Below are 19,532 nucleotides of genomic sequence, written 5' to 3' on the forward strand. Positions count from 1 at the left end.
ATAATATAATATATATATACTTGTATTTATTTACAATTGTTTGTTATTTCCCCCCTGCAATTGCTCTCACAAAATAACGAGTTTCGTTTTTGCATTTTTTAAAAAAAAAATTAAAAAACACATTTAAAAAATAATAATTGGGCTACAGCTTTGGGAATAATTAATTATATCCATTAGCCATAAATTAAAAAAAAATTAAGCCCATTATTTAAAAAAAAAATAAAATAAAAAAAAATCAAGGTTTTCTGTGTGTAAATTAAAAATAATTAACATTAATGTTAAATTAATGAATCGGTGTTTATCTATTTACAAGATAGTTTTCAATTACCCCTCTTGTTTGTTTTTTAACATCTCGTATTAATTTCAATCACAATTCAAATTAATAATTTAATTTGAATTAATTTCGTCAGTTTTATCTCATTCGGTAATTCTTTTTTTTTATCTTTCACATTAATTAATTAATTAATTTATATAATAATCTGGACTAGAAATTTGATCACAGTGTTGTCGAATTATTTATTGAACATGTTTTTAGGGATCGTTAAAAATAAAATTTAAGTTAAACTCGGTAGAAATGATGTTGATGAAAAATCTATGGTTTTTTTTTTAAAGCGAAGTTTAAAAATTAAAGCCAAAAAATTAAGACCTTAAAATATATGGCACGCTACTTTCTGATACAATTTATAATCTAAAAGCTTTTTATAGTATTTTAGCGGCTTGGTTTATTCAAAATTATTGACAAACCAAGACAGAAAAATACTACCTTATTATTTATATCAAGAAGCGATATCTAGTTTACTAGGGAGAAGTTATAAGATGCCTAAGTATTCGCGCGCCATAGTCCCAGTCCCCCTTTCAAAATACAAGGGGAGACGTAAAAGGAGGCCGGGCTATTTCGCCTCTCCTCAGTCGGAAATTACGGAATTTTCGTCATTGGCGTCGCGCTGACGTGAGTTTTCAAGAACCAATGAGATGATGCTGGTTGTAATTCAGAGGCGGGGATTAACTCCGGACCTACGTTTGGACTGGAGATAAAGCTAGAAATGTGTCGAATCTATACCTTCTCCCTAATAAACTAGATATCACTTCTTGTTTATATATAATTATATAAAAAAAATTATATAATTCCCAGTGCCTATTTTTTGGAATGTGCTATTAAATTGTTCGAACCTAAATTTTTTTGACCCTGTTAATTGTTAATTATATTTTTTTCCTATAAGGCGTAAAAATTTAATTGAATTTTGCTGAAAGACTAAGTATAATTTTAACCTAATATTAATAATTTAATCCCCTAATTAGTTAGCTATTTACACCCAGTCCTATTTTAATTAATTAACAATAAGTGGGAGCCTATTAAAAATGTATGCAAATTAACCATTTGCACGTTGCTGCTGTTTATATTCAATGTTTTGCTACGTTATAATTTGCTCTTTCTGCAAAATTGGTGTGTATGTTAATATTTACAAGACAATAACAACTATTTATTCCAACCCCCCCCCCCTCCTCTTTCACGTTGTAATTTTGGTTAACGTAAAACCAATTTACAAGTACTTTTTTTTATCGGTAAGATCAACGAAGGAACTATTAGAAAAGTATCAAATGCGTTTGGTTTTTCCCATCCCAGAAAAATATAACAAGAAAATTTTCAGAGAGAGATACTGGGATAGAGAAAGCGAGAGATTCTAAGTTAGCGTACTTAGGGACCAACCAAATCTGCCAAAATTAAGTTAATGAATTAACTTAATATTGATGAAAAGTAATCTTAAAGGTAAAGTTCAGGTAACATAACATTATACCTTAAAAGAACGGCCTTTTTCTAAATATAAAAGGAATTAAATATTAATAAACATAAATGATCTCTTATTACAAAATAATAGGCATTTAATTAGTCTTAAAAATAATCAAGGACTACTGTGCCATTCGCCATTGGTTTAGTGGCGTCTGCTAGCCTGAACCTCTTATCCCTACGGGATTGGTTAATTCTCACAGCCCAGCCTGAGAGAGGTAAGGGTAAATAGGGGTCAGAGGTTCTGGCTAGCAGTCGCAACTAAAGCAATGGACTAAACTGAACCTCTTGCCATTAAGGGATTGGTTGAATTCTCACAGGCTAAGAGGGTTCTATTTAGCAGACGCCACTAAACCAATGGCGGATGGCGCAGTAGTCATCGTTTTTAAGAATACTTAAATGCTAATAATTTTGTTATAAGAGACCATTTATGTTTATTAATATTAATTTCCTTTTATGTTTAGAAAAAAAACCCCGTTCTTTAAAAAGGTATAATGTTACGTTACCTGAACTTTTCCATTAAATTAAAAATAAATGCTACGATTTTTACCATAGGGGGAAAAACCCATAGATTCTTCTAAAAAAATTATAAATAAAAGAGATTATTTTTGTACAGAAATACTGTTATAGAACGGGGGCTTAAAAATGTTCCGTCCATGCCCGATCAGAAATGTTAATATATGTATATATATAATTTCTTTTCGCATTTTTTCTTTTTTTACAATAATATTAATTTTCTTAACAAGAAATTACTTATATATAGAAACCTACTATTTTACATGTACCACACACTTATTACAGGGCGCGTTATTTACTCCTACTTTTTTTTTTATTTAGTAGTATAGTTATTTATATCGTCTTTTTAATTACTCTGATCAAAGTTTCTCCTTACGAAAGGAGAAATATTGAAATTTAACGTAAAAATTCAGCGTTAGGAATAGATCTACTTATTGAATTGTTAAGTTTTTATTTGTATTTATTTATTTTTTTCTTTAATACGATTGTTTATCGGGTACCGCGCACAATCTCAACACTAAGGCCACGAAAAAATGCTTCTTCAAAACTTATAAAATAATAATGTCGATAATTAATTTAAGGCGGATGTTTAAAGTTCCGAGTGTTACCGACAATTTAACTGGTTTGAAAATTAAATATATCAAGCCTAGATACAAAAAAAAAACAGACCTTAGTTACAAGTTTAAAGGAAAAGTTCAGATAACACAACATTATACCTTAAAAGAACGGCGATTTTCTAAATATAAAAGGAACAATATTAAAAAAAAAATAAATGATCTCTTACTACAAATTAATTAGCATTTAATTGGTCTTAAAAACAAGGACCACTGCGCCGCCATTGCTTAGTGGCGTCTGCTAAATCGAACCACTTACTCCAAACGGGGTTGGTTGAATTCTTAAAGGATGAAAGAGGTAAGGATAAGGTAAGGAAATATACCACTCAATCACGCGTGTAAGTGGTTCGATTTAGCAGACGCCACTAAAGTAATGGCGGATGGCACAGTAGTCCTCAATCACGGGCGTAAGTGGTTCGATTTAGCAGACCCCACTGCGCCGCCTTTGCTTAGTGGCGTCTGCTAAATCGAACCACTTACCTCGAACGTGATTGGTTTAATTCTTACAGGATGAGAGAGGTAAGGATAAGGTAAGGAAATAGCCCACTCCATCACGCGCGTAAGTGGTTGCAATGGTGGTACAGAAGTCCTCGTTTTTAAGACTAATTAAACCCTGATTATTTTGTAATAAGAGATCAATTATTTTCTTTAATATTTGATTCCTTTTATATTTAGAAAAAGGCCGTTCTTTTAAGGTATAATGTTATGTTACCTGTATTTTTCCTTTAATATTTTAAATTTCAAACCAATTAAAAGTAAGTCTCGATGACAACCGTTCTTAAAACTCGCCATTGGTTATTACAACAGGTACATGTAAAACACGTGCGTCACAATATCTTTTTTTATTGTATTTACTATATACTGTTGTTTATTATTTTACGAATTTGTTTGTTTGTTGTGATTTTGTTATTTTTATATATTTCAAGTTCTACTGGACGGCCCAGAGCCTCTGATTAAAATTATCTATGAATAAACTTGGTTTTTAAAGGTGAAAATAAATAAAGATGGCTGAAATGTACGAGGATGACATTTACGTGTCTCCCACTAAAATGTAAATAGCTTCGTTTCTGCTAGTAGTTTTGCGCGGTGTGAAAACAGTGTGAAAATAAAACTGCTCTGTGGAACCACTAAATTTTGGTTGCGCAGCTAGAGGTGCGCGTGTAGAGATGATTTTTCAATTTCGAAATCGGGTTCGGGTAATCAAAAATATTGTTTTCGAGTATAGGGGCGGGTACCCGAATTTTTGTCGGGAGTTCGGGTAATTCTTAGTTGAAAAATGGTTTTCGGGTATTAAAAGTTAGGAAGAATAGTATCCCAAAATATTTTCGGGTAATTAGGCTTAAATAAATAGATACTTGCTTCAAAAATTCACTTTAATACACACACGACTTTTACTGTTATATCTCAATCCTCAAATTTCTTTCGCTTTGATGCTTTCTTTAACTTTTGGTTCGCATTCACCCTCTTAACCCTTAGCAAGAAGTTATATCAGTATCTCAGAGAGAAGGTATAAGATGCCTTTGTATTCGCGCGCCATAGTCCCATTCCCCCTTTCAAAATACAAGGGGGGACGTAAAAGGAGGCGCCGGGCTATTTCGCTAGCTCTCCTCAGTCGGAAAATATGACTGTAATTTTCGTCACTCGCGTCGTCGCGCTGACGTGAGTTTTCAAGAACCAATGAGATGCTGATTGTAATTTAGAGACGGGGATTGACTCCGGACAGGCTACGTTTGGACTGGAGATAAAGTTGGAAATCTGGCGAATTTATACCTTCTCTCTGAGATACTAGATATAACTTCTTGCCCTTAGTCTTATTTCAGCACAGAATACTGTTAATGGGATGATACAGTTGTGTCGAGGTGTGTCGCGCGGGATGATTCTAGTCTGTCTCAGAAAGAAACCACCACAGAATGCATACCTTATGTGAACTAAATTTCACATTGAAACATTGTTTCTTTCTCTCAAAGATTCGGAATCCTTCTAGACTGGAAAGTGGGTGGTCCCTAGGCTTTCACCACGAATAACCCGACATGACAACGTGTTTCAGCTTGACACTGGTAATGGGGGGAGTATTTTTACAACCCCTGTAGTTTCGAATACTTGGAAAATCATTTTCGGTCGGGTATCTGGGCGGGTACCCGAACGGGTAATCTTTGGGTATAGGGTACCCGCACACCCCTAGTCGCGCGTATTAAAAATATATAAAAAAAATCGATGTTTTTAGCTAAAAATGTCCGTAAAAATCTATCTCTTTATTAACTGGGAAATGCTTAAATTAAAATAATAATAAAAAAACTATGCGTAGAATACGGATTGATTTTTAGAAGATTGTTTTTTAAAAGCTCGAATCTCAGTATTCATAAATTCCGGGCTTTCCGGCTACACTGCGTGAACCTCTTAGTAAAATGACGTAAAGGAAAAGAAACGTGACTAAAGGTATGTATGTTTTCTATCCAAGCATCTTCACAATTAACATTTGTAAAAAATTTTGCGTCACAACCTTATACTACACTCAAATCTCTCATTCTTTGGATCTTTGCTCTAAACACGAATGAATATAATTATTTAATATTGTAATACTTCCTTTACGCTAGCGAACTACGTAACGTAACGTTACTTTTGAAGATTATTTCATCTCCCCAAAATTATTTGGTTTTGATTTCGAAAGGGATACGTAGATGATCTATCGAATGTTTTATCTAAAAGAAAAAACTATCAAAATCAAACAAACGGTTAGTGTTTATTGTTGGATTTTGATTAGTTAATCAATTGTTGTTCGATCATTAAAGTTTCCCTCTCTATCGCTACAGTCATTCACTCGAAGGACAGTAGCACTTTATTACTTTCTCTAAGTTGCGTATTAACTTTGGTGGTAATGTTCGCGGGTGTCTTTTTAAACCAACCCAGTTTCATACCCAATACGTATCAACGAGATGAATTGCTAACCTAGTGAGAATAAAAGTATGTACTACGGTCGAGGCAATGAAGAAAAAGTGCAAAAAGCCGATCCAGTATAAGCTGAAGGTCACTTCGCGAGGCTGGCTTAAAAGAGGGGCCCCATTGGGTAAGGAACCGTTAGAAGATTCCCTTTGACTCCGCGGTTTGGACGGAAAAGAGCCCGTTGAGTAAAACTCATCCAACATCTCTTCCTTTTCGACCCAACGATCGTATAGCCAATCTTGAACGTCATTGATACTGCCTCGGGGAATTTTTTCAATCGGGAAACGTCGAAAATGCAAGTAGACTTTGCAAGGGGCTCTCCACGCCGAGCAAATTATCGGCAAACTCAAGGCGTTGCCCTTTTCGTAACCGATGGTCACGTCAATCAACCACTTCAATGGTTCCAGATTTTCACCTTGGGTTAGGGTTTGGATTTTCACGACAATAAGTAACTGTTTTTTTCCATCACAAGTATTAGAGAAACATAGGGTAGGAGGAAGGTCAAATAAGGTGGCCATTTTGACATTGGATGGTGAAATCAAACAAGCGGGACATCAGGTAAAAACAATTCACCAAGTGTTAAGTGGTAATTAAGGAATGAAAAGATAGCGCCTCCAAAACCTCACATTCAACTTACAGTGTACACAACGTATACTCAAAAATAAACCATCCAAACTAATAAGGTTCAAAATCTGGTTGGTGCACTGTAACTAGTACCAACAAACTGAACCAAACTACTATGCTACTCAATTTCAACCAAAATTAAGTGGTAAGGAATGAAAAGATAGCGCCTCCGAAACCTCACATTCAACTTACAGTGCACACAACGTAAACTCAAAACAAAACCATCCAAACTAATAAGGTTCAAAATCTGGTGCACTGTAACTAGTACCAACAAACTGAACCAAACTACTATGCTACTCAATTTCAACCAAAATTAAGTGGTAAGGAATGAAAAGATAGCGCCTCCGTAACCTCACATTCAACTTACAGTGCACACAACGTAAACTCAAACATAAACCATCCAAACTATTAAGGTTCAAAATATGGTGCACTGTAACTAGTACCAACAAACTGAACCAAACTACTATTACTTAGAAAATTATCTTACTTTCAATTTTGTGTGCCAACTTTCTTAGGTTCTCTTTGGACAATGTGTTGATCAGCGAGTACATGGCTCCCACTCTTGGTAGCGTGACGTGTTTTAGGATTGGGAAACCATTCTTTTCGGCATACCTAAATAAATACAACAATCCACTGTTAATAATCCTCTAACCTAACCAAGAACGTTGCTTCAAAGAGACAACAACAACACACACACACACACCTTTGACTCGTTTCCAATCTTTTACTAAGAAAACCACCTTCGGGAAAAAGAACAATCCATTTCCTATTTCTTTCTAGATAGACTGTGGAAAAGTGATTCTCTAATTTCCTGATTTGTTTATCTCTAACATCTTTGCCCTGTTAGTTAACGTAAATCAAAACTCATTTCAGTAAAGAGTAAAACCCCAACGACTCATAGAAATAATATTGACCTGAGTTATGAAGAAATCACCGTGCGTCATTGAGACTGTTCCAAAATTGGTATATCTAAATAACCTATCCATAATCCAAAGTAAACTGGGTGTAATATCGTCTTTGACTTGAAAGGAGACCATTAAAAATGGCACGTCTGACGTAGACTGGTGATTGGCCACAACTAAGCATCGTTCATTGTAACAAGAAGTCATGTCTTCACCTACTTCCACAACTTAAAAAAACAAATCAACGCGAACACGTGAAAAGATGAAACTTTGAACTACGCCACGAGTATTATCTTTAGATATGATAATAGTCTTCTTTTTTTTCATACCTCGATAATTTGAGTTGAAACTCCAAGCTGAAACCACACCGAGAAGCCACTTAAAAAGAATGCCTTCGATATACCAGTATAGAGGTGGATGTATAAGACGAATGGGCCCAAAGACCAACCACATCCAGACTAAGTATGTTGGAATGCAGTACATATTTGTTAGAAATACTCCAAAAAGGTAAATTCCAGCTTTTATAGCGTGAAATATAGATGCCATCTTCATTTTCATCTTCATAAAGACAAAATCAACAATTGGAGCTGCACCTTAATTGTATGATGTTATCACGATGTGTAATTTCACAATGTCACCTGTAAAGATATACTTGAATGAAACTTCCGATTTCACATTATTTCACAGTTTTATCGGAGCACACACAGTTTATCCAACCTTTCTTAAATTGACAATGAAGTTAATAATCAACCGTTTCTCGGAAAATGTTTTACACCCAAAAAAACCATCCCAATTTTACAAAGCTCGAAATGAAGAGGGAAACGGCTTAGTTCAAAAGATTTAGATAAATTTTTCACATTCACTAAATAAATAGATAACTGACTAATCTAAGGGTGCACAACGCGAATAATGGCTTTATTTTCAATTTAAAAAGGTGTTTGGTAAGCTCCTATTATAGACAGTTTTCTCTCTCAAAAATTTACGGTATTTATGATATTAAATTCACTATAAACCTAATTTTAAGTGAAAGTTTATTCCATATCTAGAGGCTATATGTTACTAGATTTTTTTTCATAACCCACTGTATTAGAGGGTAACTCTACCTATATCTTGTTTTAATAAGGTCAATCAAGATAAGATAATGTTAACTTTACAAGTGAAAGTGAAAAACAACAGGGTAACTATAGGGTTCAGTGTCGAAAAGAATTTATAGTTTAAAAGGACTAAATTTATGTCCTATAATGTAATTTGTGTTTCAGAACTTCATAGAACTCCCTTAATGATGAGATAATATTTAATTTAACTCATTATAATACATAATATATGGTTGTCAAAAATGGGGATAAAATTGATCACTTTAAAGTTAAACTGGCCTTGAAAAACGCAAAACAATTGATTCATCTTTTCAGGCTGAATTCCACATAATAAATACACTTTCTCTATTTTAAAATATTTGGCATTTTATGGGCCAGTAGTACAGGAAGCCAATTTTAGCTTTCTTAAGGCCCGAGGGTAAAGTGACGACATTCGCGACAAGCGATTTACAGTTTACGATTTACGATTTCTAGTCTGACAAGTAAGACTAAGGCCTAATTTCCATCACGGGTCAGGAGGGATTGGGGACGGGGTAGGGACCCCTTTGTTTTTCAATATCTTTCAAAGTATACAAAGGCTTAATCAATACACTTAAGAACGGTACTTACCTATAAACGGTGAAGATGATTAATCCCATAATTAATTAAAACACGCACTTTTGTTAATATTCTATACTTCCTCGCGAGTCACAGTTATAAAACACTGTACTAACAATATAACATTCGCGATTTGCGACGACTCCCGGCGGCCGGTAGGTCACTGTTTTACTTCAAACCTCCGTGGACCGTGAGTGGCTTCTGGCTTGCTGCTGGCACTGGGAGAAGCCCTTTGACCCTTATTAGAACGTCAAAGGGCAATTTTTTAGCCTGTCAAAGAACTTGCCGAAAATGACTATTTTTGCGGCCTTTCGTGGGTGTATTATTTGAAAACCGATTAAATGTATTAAAAATTATTATCTGACTTAATTTCCTTATTATTTCAGTTTGCCATTTAAGCAATAATAAAAGCATAAGGACATTATCTCTCCTTATGATAAAAGTGTAAATTAATTTAAAAGCTTACGGTTCATTTAATTGGAAAAATATAGTAATAAATTTCCTCAATACCATGAAACAAGTTGTCCCGTAGTTTATAGATACCAAGGTGTACGCTACCTAGTTTCATGTACGACCAATAATATTGTATTGTTCGTCCATGCTAGTTCCTACCTAAATCATGACTGTCATAGTAAGAATAACGCGTGGTTTAAATAATGAAGCAATAGGCCTATATCTTAACCACGCATTCCATATCTTTAAATTATATAGACAGACAAAGACCGGGCGCTCAAACACCCATCCCAAAATTGGCGTTCAATCAAGTATTAAATGTGCCAAAAAATGAATTAAAAAAAACCAACTCCTATTGCATAACTGTACTTAACCCAACAAGCGTAAAGTCCGTCATATTTTTTTCGTAGCGGGAGTTGACACTCCATGTTATCTTCGCATATACAATAATACAGCGAATGTAACGAACTGCCCCTTCGTCATTGAAGTGGCGCCACCTCATAATTCTTTCTAACTAAAATCTACACTCCAGTTATTTTACAATACCAAAGTCCAAAGATTCAACAAAACTTTTCCTCCGTAAATTTCAACATAAAAGCCACATATCCACAAGGAAAGTAAATAAATCCCCCCCCCCCCCCAGGGTCTCGAGTCGTAAGCAATGTCGCTTGTCAGCGTTGACTGTTTAAATATTCCTACACCTGTTTTGGAGCGCTGGGGATAACGAGATTCACTGAAAAGCCATCCCTGCGCGGCCTTCTCAACAACAGGGGACCAAAAAATGGGGAAATTCCAATCTACCTGTAGCTTTAGTTTCTCTAATTAATGAAGAGTAAACCTCATTTATAAAAATGCCTACATCGGAAAACTGCGCGAAAAACAAAGTTTACGGAACAGTAAGTAACATTAAGTGAATCTTAGTCTTGGAAGATTTGAAATATTCGTGGTTTTTTTCTTTTTTTTTCGAATTTAAAGTTAAATGAAGGCTTTGACTCGCGCCAAGAACAAATCACCACCAGTCACGCTCCAAGTACCATAGAAATGGGAAATATATCAGACATTCCAAAAACAGGAGAGATGAAAGATATTATTAGAGAAGAATCCATAGATATATTAGATAAACGTAAATTATATGGATTAATACTTATTGCCATCTCCTTATTGGTATGGATAGTTATTTATACTATAACCTCGAAATTGGTAACTTTGTAAAAATGACAGCTTTTGTATATTATTTTTCTATAAAATTAAAAACTATTTTGAATTACTAGGTCTCCCGCGACACTTTAACATTGTAGTGGTACTCAATCCCGTTGGCCTTAATCTCTTTCCCAGTTCCCACCCTCTTTTTTCTACGCGTTCGTCAATTACCAACTTAACTTGGTGGTAACGAATAAATTAAATTATAGAGGTTACCATGGGAAGTTAACCCAAATTTGGCAATTAAGATTAATTTTTTCGAAATAATTGTATTGGGATTTCATACTAACTCTCGCTAGATGTCCCACCCGACATACACCAAGGGAAAACACCCCCTTGAAAAACATGTTACCTTTTACACCAAAGAATTCTGCAACCCTGCAACTTTGTATCACCATGAAGCTATTAATTAGTCTGACAATTAATAAATTCATGGTATCACGTGATAAAACTGCTTTAGTTTCAATGAAAACTTGTAGAAGTAGCCAAAAAAATATTACATTCATAAAGTATTTATTGTAGTAATAAAACTGAGTTTGCTTTAATACCAAATTAATGAAGCATGATTTTTTTCAGCTTCATAATTTATATAATTAAGAAAAAGAAAACAGTACACTAAAGTAGTTATTTATAAACTAGAATGTAGAAACCCTTTTAAAAATTGCTGTTGCATGATCCTCAAACTCTCTTGGTACTTTTTCTGTCCCCAGCAATTTCCACCTCCTCTTCATCCCCGCTAATGTCTTCCCATCCATCCTCCTCACCCTCTTGACATTCCGCTTTTCTTTCAGAAGTATCATTCTCAACTTCAATTTTGCGATTATTTCCTTTACACTGAATTACTATGTTTTTTAAGGAAGTGATATCCACTTCTTCATCAATATTTAAATCTTCTAAATCATCTTTTAGCTCATTTTCAACGTAATGATTATGACTGTGAGTGTCTGTTTCCCATTCTACATTGTTTTGTTGCAGACCCTTCCACGCTTTATCTACTACAACATCATCTTGTTTCGCATCATCATCATCCTGCTTTACTTGTCTGATATCTCTCCAGCCTCCATCATCTTGTTTCCCATCCCTCCATGAGCCTTTATTCCGTTTCACTTCATCCCAAGCTACATCATCTTGTTTTATATTCCTCCATGTCTCATCTGGATTTGTGGCGTCATTTTGTTGTATTTCATTCCAACCTCCGTCAATTTGTTTCGCACCCCTCCATGAACCATTATCATCCGAGGATGAACCTCTAGCTCCTCGACCCCTACCTCTTCCTCTTCCTACATGTTCACCCCTTGAATCATTTGTATTTTTAGGGTTAGATCTCCAAGACGCGGCATCAGATCTACGTCCTACTCTTCCATCTTGATTCTCTCTGTTTTCCCATTTGTTTAAACCACCACCTCCTTCTCCCTTTGAAGATGGTGTGAAACTATCGAAATTCCTTTTAGGTTCCCAACCAGGGTAAAGTGGTGGTTTATCAGCTTTCTCCTCAAAATCACCCCTATGTTGTTTATCACCGAAGCTTCTTCTAGAATATTCGGTTCGAGCGAAACGATTTTGTTTGGCACTGTCATCTTTGTCCCATTCTGGGCTAGAGAACTGATGATCTCTAGAATCTCTTCCCCTAAATCTTCCACTGTTTCCTATAATGTTTAACACGCAATGGCATACTTTGTTAAACTGAAAACTCCGTGTTACAAAAGTAGTCTTAAGTTCTCTAAGGATGGTTTAGACTACTCTACTGGGGGCATATCTAGTTTCCATGCTTCAAGCCATTAACATGCTGAAAGGAAACTTTAGAAAGAATGACCTGAAAAGTAACCTCTTCCTCTAGAATTAGTTATTCTACCTCTATTCCCTCGACCTAGACGTGAAACTTCGTTACTTTAATCCCAAAGACTTACACCAGAAAAAGGTTTAAGGTGGAATTCATAAACGTCGGACGCAACGCAATTTAGTACAGGCAAAGGCAGGGCGTCGTGCGCAAAAGGCGGAGGAAGTTTGCGCACGACGCCCTGCCTTTGCATGCACTAAATTGCGTTGCGTCCGACGTTTATGAATCCCACCTTTAATTAACAAATAATCCAAGAATAGTTACCTGGCTTTTCACCATCATTATTCCATTGAGGTGTTTTATAGAATTCGTTCGGTTGCCTCTCAGGGGTTTCATTTCTAATCCAAATTTGATTTCAACATCAATTTGGGTGTTTTTTTTGTTTTTTTTCTTCGTCCCTTTGTTATACTCACGGGTCAGGTATTATTTTATTATTATCCCATTCCCTCTTAAAAGTTCCTTCCGAGGTTTTTTGTCGAGCAATTCTTTGTTTATCAATTTCTTCTCTCTCTTTCCTCCAATTTTCATAATCTCTCCTTTCTTTACCGGTCATTTTTAATGCCATTTCCATTTTATTCTTAGGAGGGCTCATCGGGTGTTCCTGTAAGACAATTAATGTTTTGTCCCTCTTACCATTTTAAATTACCAATTAACAAATCTACTTTGGCGTAGCTTCGTTGTTGTTTGATTGAGCTTTTAACATTCTGGAAGTCTTCCCCTCCAAAGTTATTCTTATGTCGGAAGCCAGGTTCTTTTCTCTCAACCTCAGTTTCATGATCAAAGTCTTCGTTCTTTCGTAATGGATCTGATAGAAAGTTGAAGTTTGGATCTGGAGGTGGCGCGTCTCCCTTTATAATTATTATTAAGGAGTAAGTAGAGTTTTATTGTTTTACAGGGTTCGTACAAAATTTTTGGAATGAAATTCCCTGACTTTTCCAGGTTTTCTCTGACTAAATTCCACAAATTTCCCTGACCATATGCAATAACTTACAAGGCGTAAATATATGAAAACCAATCTAAATTCACTCAAATCATTTTTGCACGAGTTGTCATTGTTATAAAGATAAGCCAATTAATTCGTTTATATTTAACCATAAGTAAATCAGAAATAACCGGAGCGAGCGAAGCGAGCTCCGCGAATTTGGGGTTCTGCTCAAGTCTCAGACAACACTTTTTTGGTCACCCTCATACTGTTATCCAGACTATCAATTTCCCACCAATATATTTTTCCCTGACATTTCCCTGACTTTTTAGGCACATTTTCAATTTCCCTGACTTTTCCCTGACCTTTTAGGCCCATTTTCAATTTCCCTGACTCTTCCAGGTTTTACAGGTCGTGTACGAACCCTGGTTTTAAGCCCCATTCTTACATCACTGAGACGTTGTTTTCTCTTTTCCTCAACTTCTCTACTATCAGATCTCAGAACTAACTGATGTCTACTGCTCTGACGACTTTGAACTTTCTTTTCTTTGGGTACTTCCTAAATATAATTTATCTTGAATTGAATTAAACCAAATCTTTCTGAAATATAAATTAATGAAGTAACATACAGGAGTTGGATTACTCTTTTTTCTTTCAATCACTGCTTTGCTATGCATATCCGCATTTTTCTTGTCAGCCTCTATTTGCTGTGTTAAAATAGAATAGAAAAAGCTATTATCGCGTTCCACCCTTTAATTATGTTCATTATCAAATATTTTTTGCTAACCAAATGTCTTTTAAGAATTTCTTCGCTCTTCCTTTTCATATCCTCCATTTTCTTTCTAACCATTTCATCCTTTTCTTCTCTGGTCATATTCCCCAGTCCCTATAACGGTAATATAAACTTATTTAAACTGAAATTTAATTTAAATCAATTTTAATTATAATTAACTCACGCTAGCCATATTTATTTATTTAATCAATTACGATTTACCAAGACTAATTATGATTATGATTATAAGAACTCAATCAGTCGAATCTAGCATTGACAAATTTGACAGCGCTTAAAACGAATACTAAAACATATAAATAATCACATATCCAATAAAAATTTCCGAAAAATTAATCATAAAGATAAGATAATCACCGTGAAATCGCATGCATTCGCTAATTAATTAGAGCGACACACCGGAGTTTTGCCGGAAATGCTGCAGACATTAGACATCCGCATAGGTCAACACTTTATAGGTCAAAAAAGGCGGGAAATTTGTACATTGTTCTTTTGCGTTGCCAGTTTTGTACTTTCGTTTTGTCTTTTGCGTTATTTTAATATAAATTAATTTAATAATGTTTGGCGTTAAAGCCATAGAGCTAGTAAAAGAGTACCAAAGAACTAGGGACCGTCTAAAACCGATAAATGTAATGACAGTCACATAAAGCGCATTTCTTATAGAGTAATGGCAGCCCTCTGCCTTCGACTGTATTAATCTCTATGGGGAAATAACATGGGGTGCCATTACTCTATTTTTACCATATTGACGTTTTTCTATGCCTAAATACAGGAAGAAGCTATTAGGCAAGTTATTCAAGAAAGTAAAATCCTCTACGAAGAAAATCAAAAAGATGTGTAAGTGTTAACGGACTTTCTAGACAAACATATCAAAACAATATTATTAACGCCACAATTTCAACAGAGCTATGGTTATGAATGATAATGCAAATTATCACGCTGCTATTCAACTACGCCACAAAATTCTTCTTCATAACAAAAGATGTCTATTAGCCTACATGTCAGTTCAGTCCCTTTTTTCCCCGCCTAACTTCGCGATTAATAAGCCCTAATATTTTTTTAGGTATAATCGGCTAAATGACTTAAAAGATTTACGTTGGTCATTTGGAAGTGTCTTACCTCCAGAAATAAAAGAATGTCTCTCGGAAGGTGAAGTAAAGTGGTTCAACAGTTACAATAAATGCCTCGCCAAGTACATGAATTCCATTGGAATGGATCTAATGCAAAACACCAGTCCACCAAAATCTCTTTGCATACAAGTAAAGACTATAGAGTGCTGTCAGTTGTGACGTCAGATCCAAGGTTAAACGTCACGAGTCTGCCTTTAGCAATGGGCGGCCATGACAGTTACCGTTTTTTCTTTATGGGAAAACAGCATGGGTGACGTCACACCGGCGCTTCTGACAGCACTCTATTGTTTGTAAAGGTTTAAGCGTTTTCTAACATCGATTGTGAATTTAGGTGAGGTGTTTAGTGGATTATGGTGAACTAACTCTTGATGATGGCACTTCCGTTACGTTAACGAAAAACTCTACAGTTAAGTATTTATAATGTAAATTACCCAAACTGTGTATTAATTAGAAATTCCTTTCCATATTGTAGCATCTATTGAAACGAGATGAATGCGAACAATTAATTCGTTTGGGAATATTAGAACATATAATGTAGTAGTTTGAAAAAAAGAAATATATTTTTTTTTTATACAAAAAGTTCGTAGTTAATAATTTGATTGACACCATTTTTAAAAATAGGCAAAAATACAGGTACACGAATTATTACAATATTTACACAATAGTTGTTTTTTTTTGTTTGCAGTTTGTAAAAAACTGGAAGACGGGGGGGAGGGGAAGAGAAAAACATAACCTCTAAATAATTTGGCAGCTTTTGAAAAAGTACGGGGAAAATTTAGTTTCGCTCGCTTACTATAAAGTATAAACCTAAAAGGTGTTTAACCGGAGCCTTCGGTTTAACTTCACTAAACTTGGGGATTTTGCAAAGGGAATGTTTAAAATTTGGTCTATAAATGTGGTAGGCAGGCTTACCTTCATCATATTATTCATCTCCATCGCATAAGATACGTTCGAGGATTTCTTTGGATAAATTTCAATTTTTTGGTTTGTTTAAATACAGGTAGTTGTAATTTAGATTTATATTTATAAAGGATATGTTTAAGGCGTCTTCTTTTTCCTTTTTAAATGTTTTTCGGGGAATTTTGTTTAAGGGTCTCTAAATCCCCTTGAAAAATAAACCTTCCTATTCGCGAATATAAAATATAGTTTCCTAGATTTTGGTTTAAAAAGCAATTAAGTCTTACACGAGATAAATTTTGTTTAAAAATAATTAACGAAAAAGGCTTAAGATTTAATTAATTAAGAGTATAAAAAATAATAAATTATTAGAGTGTTTAATCGCTTTGTTTACTGTCTTGGTTGTTAGTTTTGGTAAAACGCTGCTCGATTAAATTAAACAGCCTATCAGAGTACTGTTGAAGCAAAGCGATGGTATTGGGATCCCCCTTGGCCCCCATTGGGGGTAAAATATCACTAACGGAAGGCCTTTTACTAGCGTTACTAAAAGGTTCGCTAGCACCACTGGGATACATCGGAGGAACAGCCGGCCTGAGTGTTTGTTGAGCTTGCAAAACACCTTGAGCTAAAGAGGTTGTCATGTAGGATTTTTCCGAAGGCCTTAAATCGGAGCTTAATGTCACCTGAAAACGCCCAAACCATTTATGAAAATGTTAAAAAGAAATACGACGCGTAATCCCTAGAATTTAATTACCCTTTGGAAAATTTGCATAGCGTAAGACGTAACTCTCTTTAGTTCGTCCGCTACCGCATCACAGAGTTCTTGGGTTACTGCAGAAATACAATAAAAAAAAATTAACACCTATTTCTGCTAAATAAAGATGAATAATCCCTACATTCAACATCAGATGGATTTTCAGGTAGATCCATTCTGGGTCCGATATACTCAGCACCGTTACTAACATCTTTACCCCATAAATCTGGTAAAGGCATATTCCTATTCAAGGTTTTAACCCTAAGATCATTTGTTTCCCGACCGACTCCTCTAAGATCTTTTTCACTCTTTGATCTAGATGGATCATTCTTCCAATCGCGACGCCCCACCATCAAAGTGTTGGGTCTTCTGGGATAATGTTGTTGAGTTAGAGATCCGGGATCGGGGCTTTTACTTTGCGCGAATGTGAAACTCTTGGAAAGTGGTAAAGGTTTATGCGGTTCAGTGGGGGAAGTGTCCGAAGAACTGTCATCGGAGTGAAGTCTTTGAATGTCGATGTTAGCGATAGAGTATCTATGAGAGGGAGACTCGGAGTTTCTCCCCAAGTAATTCATTGTTGACGAAGAAGCTGCCTTAGTGAGGGGAGTGATGGCCGAAGATCGCCTTAAATAGGGGGTAACACTCTTTGTTTAACAGCTGTATCTAGTACTTTCTACCAAATCTACAGCTATATTTTACCTGGGGGACGCGGAGACTCTACCCAAAGTATGAACTGAGGGAACTTTTTGAGGAGTTACATTAGGATCACCTCTTAGAGAGCCCATACTGATACTTCTTGGTAGAGAATTCCTTCCAGAAGGAGAAGGAGCCACTACAGAGACGGCTGGTTGGTGTCTACTTCCACTCATGGATGATTTCCTAACCGGCGTCGTAACGGGTGTAGCTTGTTTCCAAAGTGGAGCAGAGACATTAACATCTACACACACGGTACATATAAGCTAGTTAACGCAAAAACACGCAAGGCAAACCACATTTCGAGACAAAATTAATAATGAAAACTCCGTAAGATCTAACCAGGCGGTGCCGGAGAAGGTTGGAGAATTCTTCTAGGACCTCCAAATGATAAGTCACTCAAAGAGGAGGTTCTTCGGATGTCGCTGGGTGCTGATTCCTTTTGGATATATGAGATGTCCTTATCAGGAAGACTGTGCAAGTCGCCAATACTTTTACTGCTGCTTAGACCGCCTTTGAAACCAAGCTGTAATGATAAGTGACGCCGTTACAATCCCCTTTCTTCAATGATGGTAGAAGAATTACAAACGGATATAAAAATGAATCAAACATTTTGCTCTCTTACTGTTTCCAGCTTCTTCTTCGCCTCATTCAAGGCTTTTGTTAGTTCCTCGCGCTTTTTGGAATGTGCAATGTTGATCTGAAATTAATTATAAGTTACTTAACTTATAATTAATCTAAACCTTTAAAGTCAATCTTACTTGAGATTTTTTGCTTTCACTTCCACTCCCACTTGATTCATTTCTTCCAGAAAACCCACTCTTGGCCAAAAACTTCGCGGATATTGACGCCCTTGAAAAGTGCATTCCATCTACCATCCCACCTCCTTTTCCACCCATCTCCAGACTTTCATAGTTGCTTTTCATGAATTTTTCACGTTGTCCGAGTCTTTCCAAGTTCTCCGTACTAACGCTAAAGCTACCCAAGAAGGATGGCTCACTTTCAACCGGCGTAGAAGCATCCTCATCCTCACTGTTCATTTCACCGGAATCTGGAGTACTGAGAGAAGACAAGTCTCTTAACCGATCAGGTCTGGAACGTCGAAGTTTCTTCCTCGTCGCTCTCATTTCGTCTTCATTGGTGGCACAAACTTTGTAAGATCCATCTCCGTGATCCGATTCCTCATCGGAAGGAGGGTAATAGAGCGTATTTTCATTTTCGGAACATTCATCTTCGGCATCCACATCTTCTAACTTTAAACTTCCAGCACTACTTGAATCTGTCGGATGTCTGATTCGTTTAACTTCGGGTGGCGATTTGGCTCTATCCAATCCTTGCGACTGTCTAACAGTTACGTTTTTATTTGGGCTTCCCTAAAATTGTCAATGGAAAGTTTTAATTACAAAACCGCAGTGTTTTTTCGTTACCCACTAAATCTAAGTTCGAAGTAAAAAGAATTTACATGTTTTCCCGATTCTTTCGAGCTATCATCCGAGACATTTTGCTCTGATTTATTCTAAGTTAACAAAAAAACAAAACAGGGTGACCGGATTTAAACCCTTAAACTAACAGCGCATAACACTAATCAGAAAACACATAACAGATTTACGGCAAACAAAGGAGAGAAACTATTACGTTTCCGCACAAAAAACATTCACAAAACAACTACCTGATACGATTGCAAAATGCTTTCTCTCACTTTTTGGAATTCTTTTAGTCCCGAACTATCTTTTTGATCTAGAATAGAAATTACAATACAGATCAGAGTATTTTTAACAATTAC

General features: G+C 35.7%; 4 protein-coding genes and 1 long non-coding RNA gene across 16 annotated transcripts in view; 2 read left to right on the plus strand and 3 right to left on the minus strand.

Moving 5' to 3' along the window:
* Window positions 1-6: 6 nt before the first annotated feature.
* On the minus strand, window positions 7-9,225 carry LOC149717292 (acyl-CoA:lysophosphatidylglycerol acyltransferase 1-like). 5 transcript variants are annotated; one of them, XM_089837531.1, is made up of 7 exons: window positions 9,086-9,225; window positions 7,976-8,020; window positions 7,712-7,940; window positions 7,395-7,609; window positions 7,184-7,320; window positions 6,968-7,092; window positions 7-6,271 (listed from the first exon to the last, which is right to left on the minus strand). In XM_089837531.1, the coding sequence occupies exons 3-7, from the start codon at window positions 7,938-7,940 to the stop codon at window positions 5,826-5,828; spliced, it is 1,152 nt and encodes a 383-aa protein (XP_089693657.1). In that variant the 5' UTR covers window positions 7,976-8,020; window positions 9,086-9,225; the 3' UTR covers window positions 7-5,825. The 5 variants fall into 5 exon arrangements, with proteins under 5 accessions (XP_089693657.1, XP_089693674.1, XP_089693692.1 ...); XM_089837548.1 differs by lacking the exon at window positions 7,976-8,020 and adding an exon at window positions 8,021-8,103 and having other exon boundaries at window positions 9,086-9,220; XM_089837566.1 differs by lacking the exon at window positions 7,976-8,020 and adding an exon at window positions 8,021-8,099 and having other exon boundaries at window positions 9,086-9,215.
* A 1,062-nt stretch (window positions 9,226-10,287) lies between these two features.
* On the plus strand, window positions 10,288-10,793 carry LOC149717293 (uncharacterized). Its single transcript, XR_016366507.1, has 2 exons — window positions 10,288-10,422; window positions 10,502-10,793. It is a non-coding gene; the product is annotated as an uncharacterized LOC149717293 (long non-coding RNA).
* Window positions 10,794-11,222: 429 nt separating this feature from the next.
* On the minus strand, window positions 11,223-14,669 carry LOC149717294 (uncharacterized). Of its 2 annotated transcripts, XM_089837490.1 has the most exons (9): window positions 14,442-14,561; window positions 14,273-14,371; window positions 14,115-14,192; window positions 13,934-14,044; window positions 13,226-13,411; window positions 12,977-13,164; window positions 12,828-12,901; window positions 12,540-12,593; window positions 11,223-12,372 (listed from the first exon to the last, which is right to left on the minus strand). In XM_089837490.1, exons 1-9 carry the CDS (start codon window positions 14,448-14,450, stop codon window positions 11,405-11,407), a joined length of 1,767 nt encoding a protein of 588 aa, XP_089693616.1. In that variant the 5' UTR covers window positions 14,451-14,561; the 3' UTR covers window positions 11,223-11,404. The 2 variants fall into 2 exon arrangements, with proteins under 2 accessions (XP_089693616.1, XP_089693617.1); XM_089837491.1 differs by lacking the exon at window positions 12,540-12,593 and having other exon boundaries at window positions 14,442-14,669.
* A 95-nt stretch (window positions 14,670-14,764) lies between these two features.
* Window positions 14,765-15,984, plus strand: LOC149717295 (DNA replication complex GINS protein PSF1-like). The gene is made up of 6 exons (XM_089837706.1): window positions 14,765-14,904; window positions 15,048-15,112; window positions 15,180-15,275; window positions 15,339-15,534; window positions 15,737-15,811; window positions 15,878-15,984. Exons 1-6 carry the CDS (start codon window positions 14,833-14,835, stop codon window positions 15,941-15,943), a joined length of 570 nt encoding a protein of 189 aa, XP_089693832.1. The 5' UTR covers window positions 14,765-14,832; the 3' UTR covers window positions 15,944-15,984.
* The window catches only part of Wdr62 (WD repeat domain 62), a 51,420-nt gene continuing 47,828 nt past the window's right edge, over window positions 15,941-19,532 (minus strand). For 3 of the 7 annotated variants that reach the window (XM_089837473.1, XM_089837472.1, XM_089837476.1), the window contains 9 exons: window positions 19,419-19,486; window positions 19,212-19,265; window positions 18,511-19,122; window positions 18,360-18,449; window positions 18,092-18,275; window positions 17,756-17,993; window positions 17,199-17,680; window positions 17,057-17,133; window positions 15,941-16,985 (listed from right to left, as the gene is read on the minus strand). In XM_089837473.1, coding sequence (XP_089693599.1) covers window positions 16,680-16,985; window positions 17,057-17,133; window positions 17,199-17,680; window positions 17,756-17,993; window positions 18,092-18,275; window positions 18,360-18,449; window positions 18,511-19,122; window positions 19,212-19,265; window positions 19,419-19,486 — 2,111 coding nt within the window. In that variant the 3' untranslated portion in view covers window positions 15,941-16,679. The remainder of the gene's footprint in view (window positions 16,986-17,056; window positions 17,134-17,198; window positions 17,681-17,755; window positions 17,994-18,091; window positions 18,276-18,359; window positions 18,450-18,510; window positions 19,123-19,211; window positions 19,266-19,418; window positions 19,487-19,532) is intronic. The other 4 variants (XM_089837475.1, XM_089837474.1, XM_089837478.1 and 1 more) reach the window with 4 other exon arrangements.

This window comes from Phalangium opilio, unplaced genomic scaffold, assembly GCF_054372755.1.
Source record: "Phalangium opilio isolate 3A_F unplaced genomic scaffold, DU_Popi_V2 ptg000003l_1, whole genome shotgun sequence".
Classification (NCBI taxonomy): Eukaryota; Metazoa; Arthropoda; class Arachnida; order Opiliones; family Phalangiidae; genus Phalangium; species Phalangium opilio.

What these genes read in the sequence shown, in the direction of transcription:
- LOC149717295 (XM_089837706.1), top strand. Translation starts at nt 14,833, where the DNA reads ATGTTTGGCGTTAAAGCCATAGAGCTAGTAAAAGAGTACCAAAGAACT. An exon ending in CAAAATCTCTTTGCATACAA is followed by an intron (nt 15,535 to 15,736) that starts GTAAAGACTATA and finishes TTGTGAATTTAG; the next exon opens with GTGAGGTGTTTAGTGGATTA. An exon ending in CGTTAACGAAAAACTCTACA is followed by an intron (nt 15,812 to 15,877) that starts GTTAAGTATTTA and finishes TCCATATTGTAG; the next exon opens with CATCTATTGAAACGAGATGA.
- LOC149717294 (XM_089837490.1), bottom strand. An exon ending in AAATTCTTAAAAGACATTTG is followed by an intron (nt 14,193 to 14,272) that starts GTTAGCAAAAAA and finishes ATTTTAACACAG; the next exon opens with CAAATAGAGGCTGACAAGAA. An exon ending in AGGAAGAGGTTACTTTTCAG is followed by an intron (nt 12,373 to 12,539) that starts GTCATTCTTTCT and finishes TAAACATTATAG; the next exon opens with GAAACAGTGGAAGATTTAGG.
- LOC149717292 (XM_089837531.1), bottom strand. Translation starts at nt 7,940, where the DNA reads ATGAAAATGAAGATGGCATCTATATTTCACGCTATAAAAGCTGGAATT. An exon ending in GTGATTTCTTCATAACTCAG is followed by an intron (nt 7,321 to 7,394) that starts GTCAATATTATT and finishes GTTAACTAACAG; the next exon opens with GGCAAAGATGTTAGAGATAA. An exon ending in GTTGGCACACAAAATTGAAA is followed by an intron (nt 6,272 to 6,967) that starts GTAAGATAATTT and finishes CCCTAACCCAAG; the next exon opens with GTGAAAATCTGGAACCATTG.